This window comes from Hypanus sabinus, chromosome 19 (assembly GCF_030144855.1).
Source record: "Hypanus sabinus isolate sHypSab1 chromosome 19, sHypSab1.hap1, whole genome shotgun sequence".
Taxonomy (NCBI): Eukaryota; Metazoa; Chordata; class Chondrichthyes; order Myliobatiformes; family Dasyatidae; genus Hypanus; species Hypanus sabinus.
Window position 1 is genome coordinate 56,666,337 of NC_082724.1, and position 18,269 is coordinate 56,684,605.

Genomic DNA, 18,269 nt, shown 5'->3' on the forward strand with positions numbered 1-18,269 from the left:
TAGTAAGTTTTCAGATGAAATTAAAAATAGTGGAGCCATAGTGCAGTAGGCACCATGACAGAATCAACTGGAGAGTTGTCAGATGGTATTTAATTCAGACGAGTGTAAGATAATGCACTTTGGAAAGCAATTCCTAGTAGGATGTACACGGTAAATTTCAGGAACCTCAGGAGTACTGATGTACAGAGAGACCTTAGGATGCAAGTCTATAGCTTGCTGAATGTGGAAACACAGGTAGATTGGATAATGAAGAAGACAATTGATATGCTTGCTTTCATAGGTCTGGGTATGGAATATAAATGTCGGGGTGTTGTCTGGTGGATCTTCAAAACATTGGTTAGATTGTACTTGGAGTATTTATGTACAGTTCTGGTTGTCACACTATGGAAAGGAGGTGATAGCAATAGAAAGAGTACAGAGTTCAGAAGCCATTGCCTGAAATGGAGGGTAATAGTTATAAGGACAGATTGACTAGGCTACGTTTATTCTCACTGGAAGTTTATTCTCATCAGAGATTGAATGGTGACCTTACAGAGGTTTATAAAATTATGAAGGGCATAGATATGATAGATTGAATCTGTTCTCTAGGGTGTTAGAGTTGAGAACAAGAAGGTATATGTTTAAGGTTTGAGTGAAGAACTTTAAAGAAGTTCTGATGAGTGTTTGTCACACAGAGGGTGGTTGTTATTTGGAACAAACTGCCAAGGAAGTAGTAGAGTCATATACAATTATAATGGTTAAAAGTAATTAAGACAGGGAGTTGGCTAGGAAAGACATAAACGGATATGGGCTTTATGTAGGCAAATGGGATTAGCATAGTCAAGCATCATGGTTGGCAAGAATGAGATGGGTTGTGTGTGGCATCCGTTAGTCCCATGAGACCATGGATCTGCACCCTCTTCAGGTCACAGCCCTGCGCAAGGTTGTATAGAAGTCTGGCAGTTGCCCATGCAGCGAGTCTCCCCTCTCCAAGCCACCGATGTTGTCCAAGGGAAGGGCAAGGACCGATACAGCTTGGCACCTGTGTCATTGCAGGAATTGCCAGAACAAGGTTGAAGCAACGTCGGACTGCCTTAGGGACTCCAGCTCCAGATTTGTCTCTTAGATGGATTGCCTTCCCAGGCTGATGAGCTTCATCTATCCAAAGAGATGGGTTAATGGGATCTATTTCTATGCTCTATGTTTCTATGATTCTATAGGGGTCCTTTATGATAAAGGCACAGATTACTGATTTAAACAATTGTTTCACTAATAAGGCAAGGGAAAGTAAATTTTGTAGGATTTTTTTATTATTTTCTATATGAAATGAGATTATACACATGCTTCATTTTACTAAATATGGAATTCTAAAACATATTATGTCAGTAAAAGCTTTAGAATCAATTAATTTTCTTTTTATTAATACAGCAAGCCCTCCATGAAGCTCAGGAAGATCTGTCAGTAACTCAGAAGATCCTAGAAGGAGCAAAAAGGCGTCTGGAAGAAGTGGAACTTGGGATAGCTGCTCTTGAATCTAAGTACAAGGACTGTGTAGCAAAAAAGGATGAGCTTGGAAACAAATGTGAGCAGTGTGAGCAGAGGTTAATCAGAGCAGACAAGGTAACAATGCCGTGTTCCACATCACACACACATCAAAACCTCAGTGACAGTATGTCTAAAAAAATAGCAAAGCTTCCTTGATACAGTTGACAGCATTAAACTCTCTCCTAATCTCACCCTCTGCTACCCTTTACTCTTCTTTCCTCTTACCCCATCTCTCTCTCTCCCCTCTCTCCCTCCCTCCCCATCTCTCCCCTTTCTCCCCCTCTCCCTCTCTCTCTGCCCCCTCTTCACCTTCAATCTTCCTCTCCAGCTCCCACCCCTATCCTCTATCTCATTCTCCCTGATCGCTCACCAGCCTCTTCACTGTTATATGCTCAATTTCTAGTCCAGCATCAAGTTCTGGATGATACAGTTCCCAAAATTATTGTCAAATCTTCAGCTTGCTCTGATTCAATTCTACTAGCATAGTGGTTGCCAACCCATCGATCACAGTCGACTAGTTGATCTTGGAGACTTTCCCAGTAAATCCCGAAAAAAAAAGAAAAAGAAATACACAAATACTGTTGAGAGACTGCTTCTGGGTTGTGGGGTTTTAGTTCCATTCTTTTTGCCCAGTGCGCATGCGTGTAGCTCCCCCGCACTACACAGTGTACTTCAGTGGTCCCCTACCACTGGGCCGAAGGAAACAATATGAATCAGCTGCACCTTTCCTCATTCCCAGTCAGCCCACTGTTGAACTTGAACCCACGAGAAGTCATTACCCAAGCGCGTCAGGGATCAGTGGTTTGCCTCGGGTAACCGGCCAGTGGGGATTGCCAATGCTACCGGCCCGGAGCACAGACAGACAGGTGCCACCTCTGAACCTGTTTAGCACTCCAAATGTTCATGGGGAACCTGGTGCTAAAGTATTCTCAGATGACCTCAATCTGGCTCAGGGTTTCATAAGCAACAGAGCAGCTACCTCGCTGCGATCTACTGAAACTAACTTTTGTCAGCCGATAGATCCTACGGGGGGGGGGGGGGGGGGGGGCGGGCACGTGTCCTAATGCACTCCTCGCTTGGGCGGTCGCTCCCTCTCCGGACTGTGACCACCTCGGCCCCGGTACAGGAGCAGACGTACCTGGACAAGGCGGTGGGCAGGCGGGAGGCTGGAGCTCGGGCCCGGCGGCTGTCTAATAAGGCAATGAAGCCCTCAAAACTACTTCGGTACCCTGAGTCCAAGCACCCTGCACTGAAAGACAAACCCGTTGAGCTTTTTTGCAGCAGAAAAAACGTGAGCAAATGGGACAGCAGCTGAGAGCCACGTCAACTAAATTGCGGAATAGACTGGACATAAGGAACCTGCTTCGAGTATCACTGTATTCCTGTTGCGTTTAACACCCTTCCCCCGTCGGCCGGTCTGCAAGAATATTGTCAATATTAAACCGGTCTGCGGTGCAAAAAAAGGGTGGTGACCCCTGGTGTTTATACGTTATTTCTACTTCCAGGTTGTGGGGTTTTACTTCCGGTCTTTTCTGCCCGGTGTGCATGTGTGTAACTAATAGATTTGGAGTCGATCTTGCCTTTCAATAAGGCTGAAGTAGGGGATCTTGGGCTTAAAAAGGTTGGTGACCACTATACTAGCAGATCAATTGGACCGATCTACTCAGGGCTTAGTTTCCTATAACACCTAACTCCTCCTCCTCAGCCTCAATATCAACCCTACTTCACCAGTGCAATTTCCACACATCAAAAGCATCAAAACATCCGGTCCTCTTTTGCTTGCTTGAAGTTTAATATTAAAGACTTATCAAGCAAAATATCATCACTTGTGTCCAGGTACAGAAATTGATGCTGTATGTTTATTCTTTGTTTATTCAAAGCTATTAAATGGACTGTCAGATGAGAAAATTCGCTGGCAGGAAACTGTCCAGAATCTGGACCAAATGATCATTAATGTAGCAGGGGATGTGCTGCTCGCTGGAGGGTATGTCGCATATCTGGGTCCTTTCACGGTGAGTATCAATCCCTTCAGTTCACTTCAGACCAAACACACCTTTCATTCCAGTGTGTGTCAAAAATCTCCGAGTCATTTCTAACCCAACATATTGCATCAGGCATACAAACACAAGGTTCTGCGGAAGCTGGAACAGTTGATCTCGACAGACTGTTTATTCCTTTCCATAGATGCTGCCTTACCTGCAGAGTTCCTCCAGCACTTTCTGTGTGTTGCTTTCCATTTACAGCATCTACAGAATCTCATTTGTTTAGAAGAATTACAAGATAGGAATCAAATTAGTGTGGGGATTAAATTCAACAACTGCTAGAACAAAATGGTAGTGATGGCATACTACATAATCACTGTGTTCACAGCAATAAAGCTAAACTATCACCCCGACAAGATTAACCTCAAGCATATCCAGAAGTACACTAGCATCTCTTCTAAGTGAAAGTATTGCAGCTGCACATGCCAGACTTACCCCTCTGCAATTATTTTATTTGCATGAAATGCAAATGCCTTTCAGCAGTGCAATTGAAGGTTGCAATAGTGAAAGATAACATTATATATAATTTTTTTTTTAATTTCTGCTTACCTCTAGAACCTCTTAAATTTTCAAACTTGTTAAATGGGTTTAGAGGTTTAGCCCTGTGTTGCAGTGCCGCTGTGTGGCTGTTGTCTGCTTGCTGGATGATAGTTCCCTTTCATTTAAAGTCTATATGAATCAGAAGAAACTCCAGGCCTAGATTTAGATTTTATTTATCACATGTACAGAAATCATACAGTGAAATGTGTCATTAGCGTTAACAACTAAAATGCCCAAGGATGTGCTGGGGGTAACTCACAAGTGTCACTACACATTCTGGTGCCAGCGTAACATGCCCACAATGAAGCAACAATGAAACAAACCCCTTTCCTCCCTCGCAACACTCACCTATGTACATACACAGTCCTCTCATCCCCAGGATAGGCAGTCTTCTTCAGCCTCCAATGGACTTATGGATTTCCAGACAGCAGATACACAGATATTCACAGACCCAGGCTCTAGCTATCGGGCCTCAGTGTCTGGACTTCCAATTGACCTTCAGGCTTTGTTCCAGGCCTCTGATCAACCTTCGGGCTTCAATCTTTGATATCAACCCAGGACTCGCAGTTGCTGATGAATGACAGAGTAGTCCTGAGTTCTGGACTGTGGGGCATGGATGAGCCTACTGCCTAATACACGGTCTGGCCTCATGAGGGGTGCATCCATGTACAAACCCCATTTCCAGAAAAGTTGGGATATTTTCCAAAATGCAATAAAAACAAATATCTGTGATATGTTAATTCACATGAACCCTTATTTAACTGACAAAAGTACAAAGAAAAAAATTTCAATAGTTTTACTGACCAACTTAATTGTATTTTGTAAATATACACAAATTTAGAATTTGATGGCTGCAACACACTCAACAAAAGTTGGGACAGAGTTAAAATAAGATTGAAAAGTGCACAGAATATTCAAGTAACACCAGTTTGGAAGATGCCACATTAAGCAGGCTAATTGGTAGCAGGTGAGGTATCATGACTGGGTATAAAAGTAGCATCCATCAAAGGCTCAGTCTTTGCAAGCAAGGATGGGTCGTGGCTCACCCCTTTGTGCCAAAATTCGTGAGAGAGTTGTTAGTCAGTTCAAAAGGAACATCTCCCAACGCAAGATTGCAGAGAATTTAGGTCTTTCAACATCTACAGTACATAATATTGTGAAAAGATTCAGAGAATTCAGAGATGTGCGTAAAGTGCAAGGTCGGAAACCACTGTTGAATGCACGTGATCTTTGAGCCCTCAGGCAGCACTGCCTAAGAAACCGTCATGCTACTGTGACAATTATAGCCACCTGGGCTCGGGAGTACTTCGGAAAATCATTGTCACTTAACGCAGTCCGTCGCTGCATCCAGAAATGCAACTTGAAACTGTATTACGCAAGGAGGAAGCCATACATCAACTCTATGCAGAAACACCGGCGAGTTCTCTGGGCCTGAGCTCATCTCAGATGGACCGAAAGACTGTGGAACTGTGTGCTGTGGTCAGATGAGTCCACATTTCAGCTAGTTTTCGGAAAAAACAGGCATCGAGTTCTCCGTGCCAAAGATGAAAACAACCATCCTGATTGTTAGCAGTGAAAGGTGCAAAAGCCAGCATCTGTGATGGTATGGGGGTGCATTAGTGCCCACGGCATGGGTGAGTTGCATGTATGTGAAGGTACCATTGACTCTGAGGCATATATTAGGATTTTAGAGAGACATATGTTGCCATCAAGGCGACATCTCTTCCCAGGACATCCATGCTTATTTCAGCAGGACAATGCCAGACCACATTCTGCACAGGCTACAACATCATGGCTTTGTAGACACAGAGTGCATGTGCTTGACTGGCCTGCTGCCAGTCCAGATCTAACTCCTATTGAAAATGTATGGCGCATCATGAAGAGGAGAATCAGACAACGGAGACCATGGACTGTTGAGCAGCTGAAGTCTCATATCAAGCAAGAATGGACAAAATTTCCAATTGCAAATCTACTACAATTAGTATCCTCAGTTCCAAAATGATTAAAAAGTGTTATTAAAAGGAAAGGTGTTGTAACACAATGGTAAATATGCCTCTGTCCCAACTTTTGTTGAGTGTGTTGCAGCCATCAAATTCTAAATTTGTGTATATTTACAAAATACAATTAAGTTGGTCAGTAAAACTATTGAAAATCTTTTCTTTGTACTTTTGTCAGTTAAATAAAGGTTCACGTGAATTAACATATCACAGATTTTTGTTTTTATTGCATTTTGGAAAATATCCCAACTTTTCTGGAAATGGGGTTTGTACTAAAACAGCACACACTGGGTGCAAAACAACCCATTTGAAAAAGACAACAAGCACTGCAAATAAGAAAATAATGATAGTAATAAATAAATAAGCAATTAATATTGACAACATCAGATGAAGAGTCCTAAGTTGTGGGAGTGAGTGAAGTTGAATGAAGTTATCCCTTCTGATTCAAGAACCTAATGATTGAGGGGTAATAACTGTTTCTGACCCTGGTGGTGTGAGTCCTGAGGCTCCTGTACCTTCTTTCTGATGGCACCAGCGAAAAGATAGCATGGCTTGGGTGGTAAGAGCCCTTGACAGTGAAAACTGCTTTCCTGTGACAGCACTCCATATAAATGTGCTCAATGCTTCACCCATGATGGACTATGCCATATCCACCATTTTTGTAGGATCTTTCGTTCATGGACATTAACGTTTCCACACCAGGTCGTGATGCAGCCAGGGATGGGATACAGTCCACCACACATCTATAGAATATTGTTAAAGTTTTAGGTGTCATGCTGAATCTTCGCAAACTTCTAAGAAAGTAAAGGTGTTGCCTTTCTTTATAATGGTACTTATGTGCTGAACCCAGAATGGATCATCTGAAATGATAGCACCAAGGAATGTAAACTATAAAGTGTCAGTAGAGCAGGGGGTTATGCACATAGACTTGTGGTGCACCTGTACTGATGGCGATTGCTGTCACCTATGCCACTTGATTTCACTTTGTAGGACATGATAGCATTGAAACCCTGCCGCAGCTGTCGAGCATCCTTCTGTAACTCCAGTTTGGTCCAGAATTGCCACTTCGCATATGAGATGACATTCCGGAGGTCATACCTGGATCCTTTGTACATCACTCGGTCGCCAGACCTGAACGCCATTGATCTGGCCCTCGGCAGCTTGCCGATATCTTTGTTCATCCAGGGCTTTTGGTTGGGGAAGACTCTGAATGATTTGGTGGGATAACACTCATCCACAACTGACTTTATAAAGTCCATGGCAACTGTGTCGTATTCATTCAGATCCTCTGATGAGTCCTTGAATATGGCCCAGTCCACTGACTCGAAGCAATCCTGTAGCTGCTCCTCTGCCTCCTGTGACCACCTCTTTGTTCTCCCTACTTCTGGAGCCTTGCTCTTTAGCCTCTGGCTGGATGAAGTTAGGAGGACAGCCGGATGGTCAGATGTCCCAAAATGTGGACTCATGATTGAGTGGTAGGCATTGCTTGTGGTAGTTTAGCAGTGGATGAGAGTGTTGGTTCCCTGGTGATGCAAGTGATATGTTAATGATATATGATCAGAGAATTCTTCAAGAAAGCCTGATTGCTGTCCTTGGCAACGATTTGAAAAGTGTCAGGGTAAGCTATTTCTAGTTTGCTTATCGCTGCACTCAATGGCTTGAGTGCATTCCTAACATCAGCCTTAGGTGGTATGTAAACTGCGGTCAGGTCTTGGTAAGAAGAACCGTTGGCACTTAATCATTAGATGCCCCAGGATGGGGGAAACAATAATGTGACAAGACAGCCACATCTGTGCACCACGAAGAGTTTATCATAAAACACAAACCCCTCACCTTTTGCCCTCTGTGAATCAGCAGTCCAGTCCATCAAATGAACAAGAAGCTCTTAGATCTTACCATTGTATGTGGCATGCCTCCATGAAACACAGAGCCCTGCAATGCCTTATTTCCTCCGATACTGCAATCTTGTTCTTGAGTCCTCAGTCTTGTTCTTCACAGATTGTACATCTGCTAACAAGATACTGGGTAGAGAAAGTTTCATAAGCCAACATTTTAATCTGGCTCCCCTCCTCCCTCTCTTCCAGCATTGGCAATGTACCTTCATCCACTTAAAGGTGCCATACCTGCATTCCTGAGAGTTAATTCCACTGTGTCCTTCATTAGATTGTAAAATCACTAGTTCATTAAGCTGATTTAAAAGTATGCTATTTCAAGGAAAAATACAGGCAACAGATTGCAGCGATAGTAGTTTAGATGAAATAATCAGAATCAGGTATAATGTCACCAGCATATGTCATGAAATTTGTTGTTGTGTAGCAACAGTACCTAATGATAAAAAGTGTAGTTAAATTAAATAAGTAGTGCAAAAAGTAGTGAGGTAGTGATCATGGGTTTAATGTTCATTCAGAAATCTGATGGCAGAGGGGTAAGAAGCTATTCCTGAATTGGTGAGCGTGTGCCTTCAGGCTCCTGTACTTCTTCCCTGATGGTAGCAATGAGAAGAGGGCAGGCATGTCCTTGTTGATGGGGGTCTGTAATGATGGATGCTGCCTTTTTGATGCTTGGATGCTACAGAGGCCGGTGCCCATATGGAGTTGACTGAGTTTACAACTTTCTGTAGCTTCTTTCGATTCTCTGTAGAAACTTGCAAGTGAACTTGGTGACCTACCAAATCTCCTTAAACTCCTAATGAAATATAGCCTCTGTTGTGCCTTCTTTGTAACTGCATTGATATGTTAGACCCAGGACAGATCCTCAAAGACGTTGACACCCAGGAACTTGAAATTGCTCACTCTTTCCACTTCTGATCCCTCTATCAGGACTGGTATATGTTCCCATGTTTTACCCTTTCTGAAGTCCATAATCAGTTTTTTGGTCTTACTGACATTGAGTGCAAGGTTGTTGCTGTGATATCACTCTTGCTCTTGTACGCCTTCTCGTCACCATCTGAAATTCTACCAACAATAATGGTATCATCATATCATCAGCAAATTTATAGATGGCATTTGAGCTGTGCTAGCCACACAGCCACGGGTGTAAAGAGAGTAAAGTAGTGGATTAAGCACACACATTTGAAGTGTGCCAGTGTTGATTATCAGCGAGGTGGAGATGTTGTTTCCAATCCACACGTACTGTGGTCTTCCAATCAGGAAGCTAAGGATCCATTTGCAGTGGATAGAACAAATGCCTAGGTTTTGGAGCTTTTGTATCTGACCAGTAGGAATGATTGTGTAAAATGCTGAACTGTAGTCAATAAACAGCGTCCTGCCAGGTGGTCCAAGGCCACATGAAAAGCCAATGAGATTACAGCCACTGTAGACCTATTGTGGTGATAGGCAAACTGCAATGGGTCCAGGTCCTTGCTGAGTCAGAAGTTGATTCTAGCCATAACCAACCTCTCAAAGCATTTCATTACCATAGATGTGAGTGCTACTGGACAATAGTCATTAAGGCAGCTCGCCCTGTTCTTCTTGGGCACTGGTATAATTAATGCCCTTTTGAAGCATGTGGGAACTTCCGACTATAGCAATGAGAGATTGAAAATGTTTCTGAACACACCCATCACTTGATTGGCACGGGTTTTCAGAGCCCTACCAGGTACCCCATCAGGCCCTGTTACCTTGCAAGGGTTCACAGTCTTGAATGAAGTATATCTAGAAGTTCATCAGAATCAGTTTAATATCACCAGCATATGTCGTGAAATTTGTTAACTTTACGGCAGCAGTACAATGCTATACATGATAGATATAGGAAAAAACTGAATACAGTGTGTGTGTGTGTATATATAGTTAAATTCAATAAGTAATGCAAAAACAGAAATAAAAAGCAGTGTGGTAGTGTTCATTTTTTTCAATGTCCATTTAAAAATCAGAAGGCAGAGAGTAAGAAGCTGATCTTGAATTGTTGTGTTACGAACCCCGTAACTGGGTCACTTACCAGCAAAGATAGAGAGGTCCGTTGAAGTCTGATGATACTATTTTTAACAGTATTTATTGGTAAAAATACACAAAAATAATATCAATGCAACCATACAGATAATATACATCGTCAATACTAAATCTAGAAGTGCGGGTATAATAATAATCAAGAAGAAATAAGCTCTATCATTGTCTAGGGGATAATGTATTGTCCGATGGAAATATAAAAGTCACTCAGTTCATGCAGGCTGCAGCCTTTGGGGACTGCTGGGTTTTCAATGGTTGGAGAGAGAGAGAGATTTTTGGGAGAAAAACTTGCCGGCTTTTCCTTTTATGATTTCGATTTGTCGGGAGTCCCATTGGTGTGGCCGTTCACTTGTGGCCTCTCCTTTAGCTAAAGCCGTTCTTCCGTGGTGAGGCTGCCAATTCCAGGTGAGGGAAGGATGCACACGAGCCCCCCACCGGCTGTCGCTATTAAACACTGTCACGGGATTTCTAGCGTTTCTCCTGGTGCATCTAAAGGGGTTGTTCCCCAGACCCTCTTTTATCCTTACTCACGGGGTCTCAGATGTCAATCAGGTTGGGATGATGCAATCCCTCAACCAGCCCACTCTGGTCGTCCCCTGAGGGGTTTCAATGAATAGTACAGTACTCAATACACAATTCCGTCTCCAAGAGACAATAGCCGTTATCAGGGATTTTCGTTTCGCTGAGGCCAGGACACATTCCAAACCTTGTGGATTCTCTCTCATTTCCTGGGTCCCACACCCGAATTAATAGCGATCTTGCGATTCTGAAAAAGGAGGGGGGGAAAAAGGACTCTGTACCCTTCAGCCCCTCAAAGTTGTGGCACATTCGTAACAGTTGAGTCTGTGCCTTCAGGCTTTAGTGCCTTCTTCCCAATGCTAACAATGAAAAGAGGGCAAGTCCTGGGTGGTAGGGGTCCTTAATAATTGATGACACCTTTCTGAGGTACCACTCCTTGAAGATGTTCTGGATACTACAGAGGCTAGTACCCAAGATGACGATGACTAATTTTCCAACCTTCTGCAGCTTCTTTCAGTCCCATGTAGTAGCCCCCCACCACCATACCAGACAGTGATGCAGCCTGTCAGAATGCTCTCCACGTTACAACTGTAGAAGTTTTCGAGTGTATTAGATGACAAACTAAATCTCTTCAAACTCCACATAAAATATAGCTGTTGTTTTGCCTTCTTTATAGCTGCATCAGTATGCTGCGACCAGGTTAGGTCCTCAGAACTATTGACACCCAGGAACTTGAAATAGCTCACTCTCTCCACATCTGACCCTTCTGAGGATTGGTTTGTGTTCCCTCATCTTACCCTTTCTGAAGTTCACAGTCAGGTCTTTGGTCTTACTGATGTTGAGTGCCAGGTTGTTGCTGCGCCACCACTCCACTAGTTGGCATATCTCGCTCCTGTACACCCTCTCATCACCACCTGAGATTCTACCAACAATGGTTGTATCATTCTCAAATTTATAGATGGTATTTGAACTATGCCTAGCCACAAAGTCATGGGTATTTGGAGAGTAGAGCAGTGGGCTAAGCACACACCCCTGAGGTGCACCAGTGTTGATCATCAGCAAGGAGAAGATATTATCTACAATCCACACAGATTGTGGTCTTCCTGTTAGGAAGTCAAGGATCCAATTAAAGAGGGAGGTACAGAGGCCCAGGTTCTGTAACTTCTCAATCAGGATTGTGGGAATGATGGTATTAAATGCTGAGCTATAGTTGATGAACAGCATCCTGACATAAGTGTTTGTGTTGTCTAAGGCCATGTGAAGAGCCATTCAGATTGCATCTGACATTCAAGGCAGCTCACATTATTCTTCTTAGGCACTGATATAAATGTTGCCTTTTTGAAGCAAGTGCAAGGATTTTGCTATGACATAATACAACTAGCTGGTATATCTTGCTCCTCTACTCATCACCACCTGAGATTCTGCCAGCATTGGTTGTATCACCAGCAAATTTATAGAGTTATACCTAGCCACACAGTTATGGGCACAGAGAAATAGAGTAGTGAACGCATTCCTGTGGTGCACCAGTGATCATCATCAGCAAGGTGAAGATGTTATTTCCAATCTGCACAGATTGTTGTCTTCCAGTCAAGGATCCAGTTGCAGAGGGAGCCAGGTTCTTTGATCAGGACTGTAGGAATGATGGTCTTAAATGCTGAACTATAGTCAATAAACAGCATCCTGACAGAGATTGTATTGTTCAAGGCCACATGGAGAGCCATTGATATCACGTCTGTCATAGAACTGTTGTGGAGATAGGCAATTGCAATGGGTTCAAGTCCTTCCTGAGACAGATGTTGGTTTTAGCCACAACCAACCTCACAAAGCATTTCATTGCCGTAAATGTGTGTGTTGCTGGATAATAGTCATTGAAGCAGCTCACTCTGCTCTTCTTAGCACTGGTATAATTGTTGCCCTTTTGAAGCAGTTGGCAACTCCTGATCATAGCAATGAGAGATTGAAAGTGTCTTTGAATTCCTTGCCAGTTGATTAGCACAGGAGTTCAGAGCCTTACCAGGTACTCCATAGGGGGGCTACTGTCTTGCAAGGGTTTACCCTCTTGAAAGGCAGCCTGACATCAGTCTCCGAGACAGAGATCACAGGGTCACCGGATGCTGCAGAGATTCTCATAGCTGTAGGCTTATTCTCCCTTTCAAAATGAGCATAAAAGATAAAAGCTCATCTGGTAGTGAAGTATCACTGCCATTCTTGCTATTGGGTTTCACTTTGTAGGAAGTAATGTCCTGCAAACCCTGCCGGAGTTGACACACATCCAAAATCACCTCCAACCTCTCTCAGAATTGTTTCTTACCTCTTGAAATAGCCCTCCGCAAGTCATATCTGATTTTCTGTGTAGACCTGGGTCATGCCACAGATCTAGCCCTCAGCAGACTACAAACTTCCTGGTTTATCCATGACATTTGGTTTGGGAATGTAAACTGAGTTTTCTTTGGCACACAGGTTTTAATGAAGTCAATGACATTGGCAGCATACTCATCCAGACTCAAAGATGAATCCCTAAATACAGTCCAGTCTACCGATTCAAAGCAGTTCTGTAAGCACTCTGTCTTGGTCCTCACTACTAGTGCTGCAGTCAGGAGATATATCTGGGAATCTGAAAGGTCTCAAGATAGATAAGTTACCTTGACCAGATCATCTACACCCAGGGTTTTGAAAGAAGTAGCTGAAGAGAATGTGAGGCATCAGTAATGATCTTTCAAAAATCACTAGATTCTGGGATGGTTCTGGAGTACTGGAAAATTGCAAATGTCCTCCATTCTTCAAGAAAAGAGGAAGGCAAAAGAAAGTAAATTATAACCCAGTTAGCCTGACTTTAGTGGTTGGGAAGATGTTGGAGTGAGAATTATTTGAGGAAATACCAAGCAGGGTAGACAAAAGCACCTAACACCAGGCTCAAGCATAGTTTCCACCCCACTGTAATAAGACTATTGAATATTTCCCTAGTATGATAAGCCAATCTCTTGGCTTCACAGTCTACTTCGTTGGGACTTTGCCTTATAGTCTACCTGCACTACACTTTCTACTATAACACTTTATTCTGCATTCTGTTGTTGTTTTACCTTGTAGTATCTCAATTGTAGTATCATTGTTGTAATAAATTAATCAGCATTGATGGTACACAAGTCAAGTTTTTCACTCTACCTTCGTACATGTGACAATAATAAACCAATTCATTAATTTATACTGATCTAGTCAAAGGGACTGTATTCCTCAGTGTGACAGACATTTAAATTTTTGGGGGGTCATTAGCTCATCTGAGAGCTTGCAATTCATCTTATCCAGGTGATCGACATCCCTTCCTTTACTGTGGTGGATCTCTGTTTAATTTTTGATCCTTGTGCATCTTCCAGGAGTCAAGAATGATGAGTAGTCTTAAGTCTAAGATTTCAGTTTACTTTAGAGTACAAACGAACATAGAAATACTAAGCAAGCTAAATTAAGAGCTGAGAAATAATGCTAAGAGATGTTCAGACAAAAGAATAAAGAAGAAGCCAAGATGGCGCTTCTGAAAAATCCCTCACTTTTGTAGATAAGGTGAGGAAAATTCCTTCAATAGAGAATAAACTAGCTACACAATTAAAACAATTACATCAAGTGGGTAATGAGCTAATACTTGGCCAATGCAAAATGAAAATGGTGATAAACAATTAGTTTAGCTGTTATACCGCTTTCTACCAGTGAGTGAAAAATACATGAGTTTATTAAAAAGTACAAATCTTAGAAAAAGTATTATTTAAAAAAACAGTGGGTCAACAACTGCTTCGGAACATGCAAACTTGTTTAAATTGAGGTTCTAATAGATTGGAAACATAAAGATGGTACAGCACCTAGTCCTCAGTGTAAGTAAGTCTTATCACTTCACTTTCCAGTGATTATTACACCAAATAAGTAAGCCTTTATCAGGTTGACTTTGCTATTACCATATTGGGTTTTATTATTCAGGGAGAATATCGTGCAGCAATGAATGATGATTGGCTGAAAAAGCTTCATGCACTCAGTGTTCCCCACACAAAAGAATGCACTCTGACTTCAATATTAGGGGACCCTGTGAACATAAGGATCTGGCAGGTAAGTAACTGTTCTCTATTTTCATTTAGCTGATTCATTCCATCTGATTGGATAGAAATCAGAAAGCTAGCACTAACGAAGTTGGCACTTTGCCAACTTGTTGCTGTACCTCAGCAACATGCAAATAAACTGTATCTCTAAATAAAACAAATTTAGGAACACATACCAATCTGCAAACAGGAAACGGCAAGGGAATATAGTGCTCTCTGAATGTGAGAAGTTAAAGGGTGTAAACACTCTTGCCAGTGATTAGATACTGTAGATTGGAGGGTTGGGAATATGCTCACAATGAATAAACTCTGAAGGACAAATCTTTTAATTTTAGATGAGAGGAAGACATTTGGGCCATTTTCCATTGGACATTAAAGTGGGATGGATAAATATAAACTGCCTTTTCAAAACTTGAAACTAAAGCCAATAGAAATTTAATTTAGTTGATTTGATTCTCTGGATTTCCTTGGAGTTGGAGTTCAAAGATGATCATATTATCATGTGACGACAGCTCTTCCACCACTCAGCGTGTATAATGGAGGATCCTGGTGATGACATTCCCTGTGGCTATTCAGTACACAAGTTCCTCTGAATTTACAACAATTATATTTGTCTCCTTTCTTGACAATGGTTCAGGATTATCGCATCCTCTGCATGTTCTTCACCTAAATATGGGAGATAATGTTGTGAATTTATGACTGACTCTCTGCCAAGCAGCAAGGATACTAACAGCTCCCAAAATCTTGTTGTTTTTCACCTAACATATAATCATTTTGATATCTTGTCAGTTGGGGGTAGTGGGGAACTTGCTAAAGAATGGAGTGTGGACCACTCAAGTCAAGGACAGAGTTACAGCAGGTGCTGATCCCCCCTCTGTCCTTGTTAAGTTTATCTCAGCCTTTGGCTATCAATAGTGTGAACCTTTGAGTGTACCAGTTGTAGATTACCTTGACACGATGATTTTGTATTCTGGCATTAAAGCAATGATATAGATTCATTGCACTCATTGCAAATGTTTTTACAGTTGCAATGATTATAATATATTATGTCAATAGCATTTCTGCCACAATATTTTAGATTTAATGGGTTGAATCTTAACTCCTAAAATTGGACAGGTTGAAGTTATTGAAAGGCTATAATCACAAAAAAATCTGGATGGGCAATCAGAACTGCATTGAAATTTATTACTTCATGAAGCAAAGGTGAAGCGCCCAATCTTGTAATAAACAAACAGCCTTCATTTTAACAGCCATTCTGTTTTTTTAAAGTAAAGGCATCTGAATTTCCCCAGTCTCAGGAAGGTGGGAAGGACCTTGAAGTAAATGGAAAGCACAGGGTGGAACTGGTAATGCCATGCCCTAACAGTGCCAGAGACACGGGTTCAATCCTAACCTCAGGTGTTCTCATGGAGGAGTTTGCACGTTCTCCCTGTGACTGGGTGGGTCTCCAACATCCCAAAGACATGTGGGTTGGTAGGTTTAAATGCCCATACTGGTAGTGTGGGGTTGAGTGGTAGAATCTGTAGGAGTCGAAGAGAAGTTTGAAAAAATGATTAACGCAAATAGGAGTTTGATGGCCAGCATGGACTCGCAGACTGAATGCATGTTTCCTTGCTATATGTCTTTATGACTCTAAATTCCTTTAGAGCACAGCGCATGGGTTAGGTAAATCAAAGTACATTTTCTCCATGTCCAACAAGCCACTACCCCAAAATTTGTCTGCACCCTGACCACATTTAGTATCCTTTGTACACCATAAGGTAGGAAAAAGGTAAGCAGATTTTTGTGGTTACCGGGGGATGGATGTGGGTAAATGGCTATTTTGTAATCAGATTTATCCATGAACAATGGGGAAATGAAACACATAAATAGAACAAAATGTGGGTGGGGTGGATGTAGGTCTCCAGAGATTGGATTAAAATTTTAAGTTGCAAAAGAACTTGCAGTCTATAGCAACATTTTCTTAAAAACTTCTAGTTCTCTGTCTGTTTTATCCTCTATTCCCTCGCATCCCCTCCCCACCTCCACGCAAAAGTAGTATCTCCTGATGTACTCCTAAAGTGGCTGGCTTTTTACTTTTGAATGGTGTACCTTCCTGTTTCATATACTATTTACTATTAAACATTCTGCTTCATAGATTGCAGGTCTTCCCAAAGATGCACTATCAGTCGAGAATGGAATAATCACACAGTTTACTCAGCGCTGGCCTTTGTTTATTGATCCACAAGGTCAAGCAAATAAATGGATAAAAAATTTGGTAAGAGTAATCTACAGCCACATTAACTGGTAACTTATGTAAACCAATTAGCTTTGTTTGGCATGAATATAAAGTATGAAATATATCACAATTTGATTGAATTTACATAGAGGTTGTATTGTCACCTGACAACCAAATACTTTGGAAAATGACCCCATGTGCAATTTTTCTAGTATCAAGCGACTTGAGTAATATTCAATATGAGTTATTTGAGCTTGAAACAACTCACAAAAGCACTACACATGTTAATTTATAAGTTAATGCACGGTACTTGATCCCTATTCTTCATCGATCCCATGTGGTTTACGAGGAATGACCTTTGTTTCCTGTATGGTTAGGAAAGCCAGTCACCTCATGATTGCTGTCCAGAGATCACTGCTGGATATTGTTGAAGCTGTCCATAATTATCTGGACACACTTAGTGATGTATCAGAAGCAAACTAACTCTCTTGTATAAAAGCATCATATGGCCATAAAATGGTGAACTTACTGAAAACGGCGGAATTACTTTTTATGTCAGCCAGCATTTATGGGGTGAAAAGCAGTTTCATGTCGATGGCCTTTCATAGTGATCAGCATCGTTCAGTTATCTGCACAGCATGGTCAATAATGGACAATATTTCCAGAGAATAGGTGAGAAGATAGTAAGACTATAATATTATAGGTGTGCATTCAGTTACTGTGGTGAACTACATATACCTGTCTGGACTCGCCCCCTGCTGACTGCTCCTGTGGCTCCTCCCCACAGACCCCTGTATAAAGGCAATTGAGGTCTGAGCCCGGCCTCTCTGTCTCCAGGATGTAGTATGGTGGTCAACCACTGCTTGTTCCTTCTTCCAGTCAATAAAAGCCGATATCTCGCCTTTACATCTCAGAGAGAGTTATTGATGGTGCATCAGTTACACCACCCTGCAACAAAAACTTGTGTATTGCCTACAGCACTGACCAAACAATCGTGAATTGAGAGTTCAGATCACACCATGGAAAGTTATTAAACTGGATTTAATTGGCCATGTTTTACAGAGATCTGAAATCTGCTGATCTTTATGAAAGACCATCTGCCTGAACCATTAACTGTTTTATTCTCTGCAGGTGCTACCAGAACAAGTCAACTCTTGTGTTCTTGAAAAACCTAACTGGTTAATTGCCATTTGTTTAAAATATGGAACCTATACAACTCCGGTTTCACAACACTTCGATGGTTTAACAACCCTAAATTAACAAAGTACAATCAGTTTCCCAAACATCTGCCATAAAGCAGAAAGCCACCAACATTAATAGAGGATTGTTCAGGGGAAATAGACATGAGCAACAGACAAAATTTATGCACAAAATAATTTTAAAAATCCCATTAATATTCAAACTTG

General features: G+C 41.8%; 1 protein-coding gene across 1 annotated transcript in view; it reads left to right on the forward strand.

Annotated features, from left to right (window-relative positions):
- Positions 1 to 18,269, forward strand: part of dnah1 (dynein, axonemal, heavy chain 1) — a 357,521-nt gene that overhangs the window by 279,139 nt on the left and 60,113 nt on the right. Inside the window, exons 57-60 of the mRNA XM_059944450.1 lie at positions 1,408 to 1,599; positions 3,405 to 3,536; positions 14,530 to 14,655; positions 16,783 to 16,902. Of these exons, the coding sequence (XP_059800433.1) occupies positions 1,408 to 1,599; positions 3,405 to 3,536; positions 14,530 to 14,655; positions 16,783 to 16,902 (570 nt within the window). The remainder of the gene's footprint in view (positions 1 to 1,407; positions 1,600 to 3,404; positions 3,537 to 14,529; positions 14,656 to 16,782; positions 16,903 to 18,269) is intronic.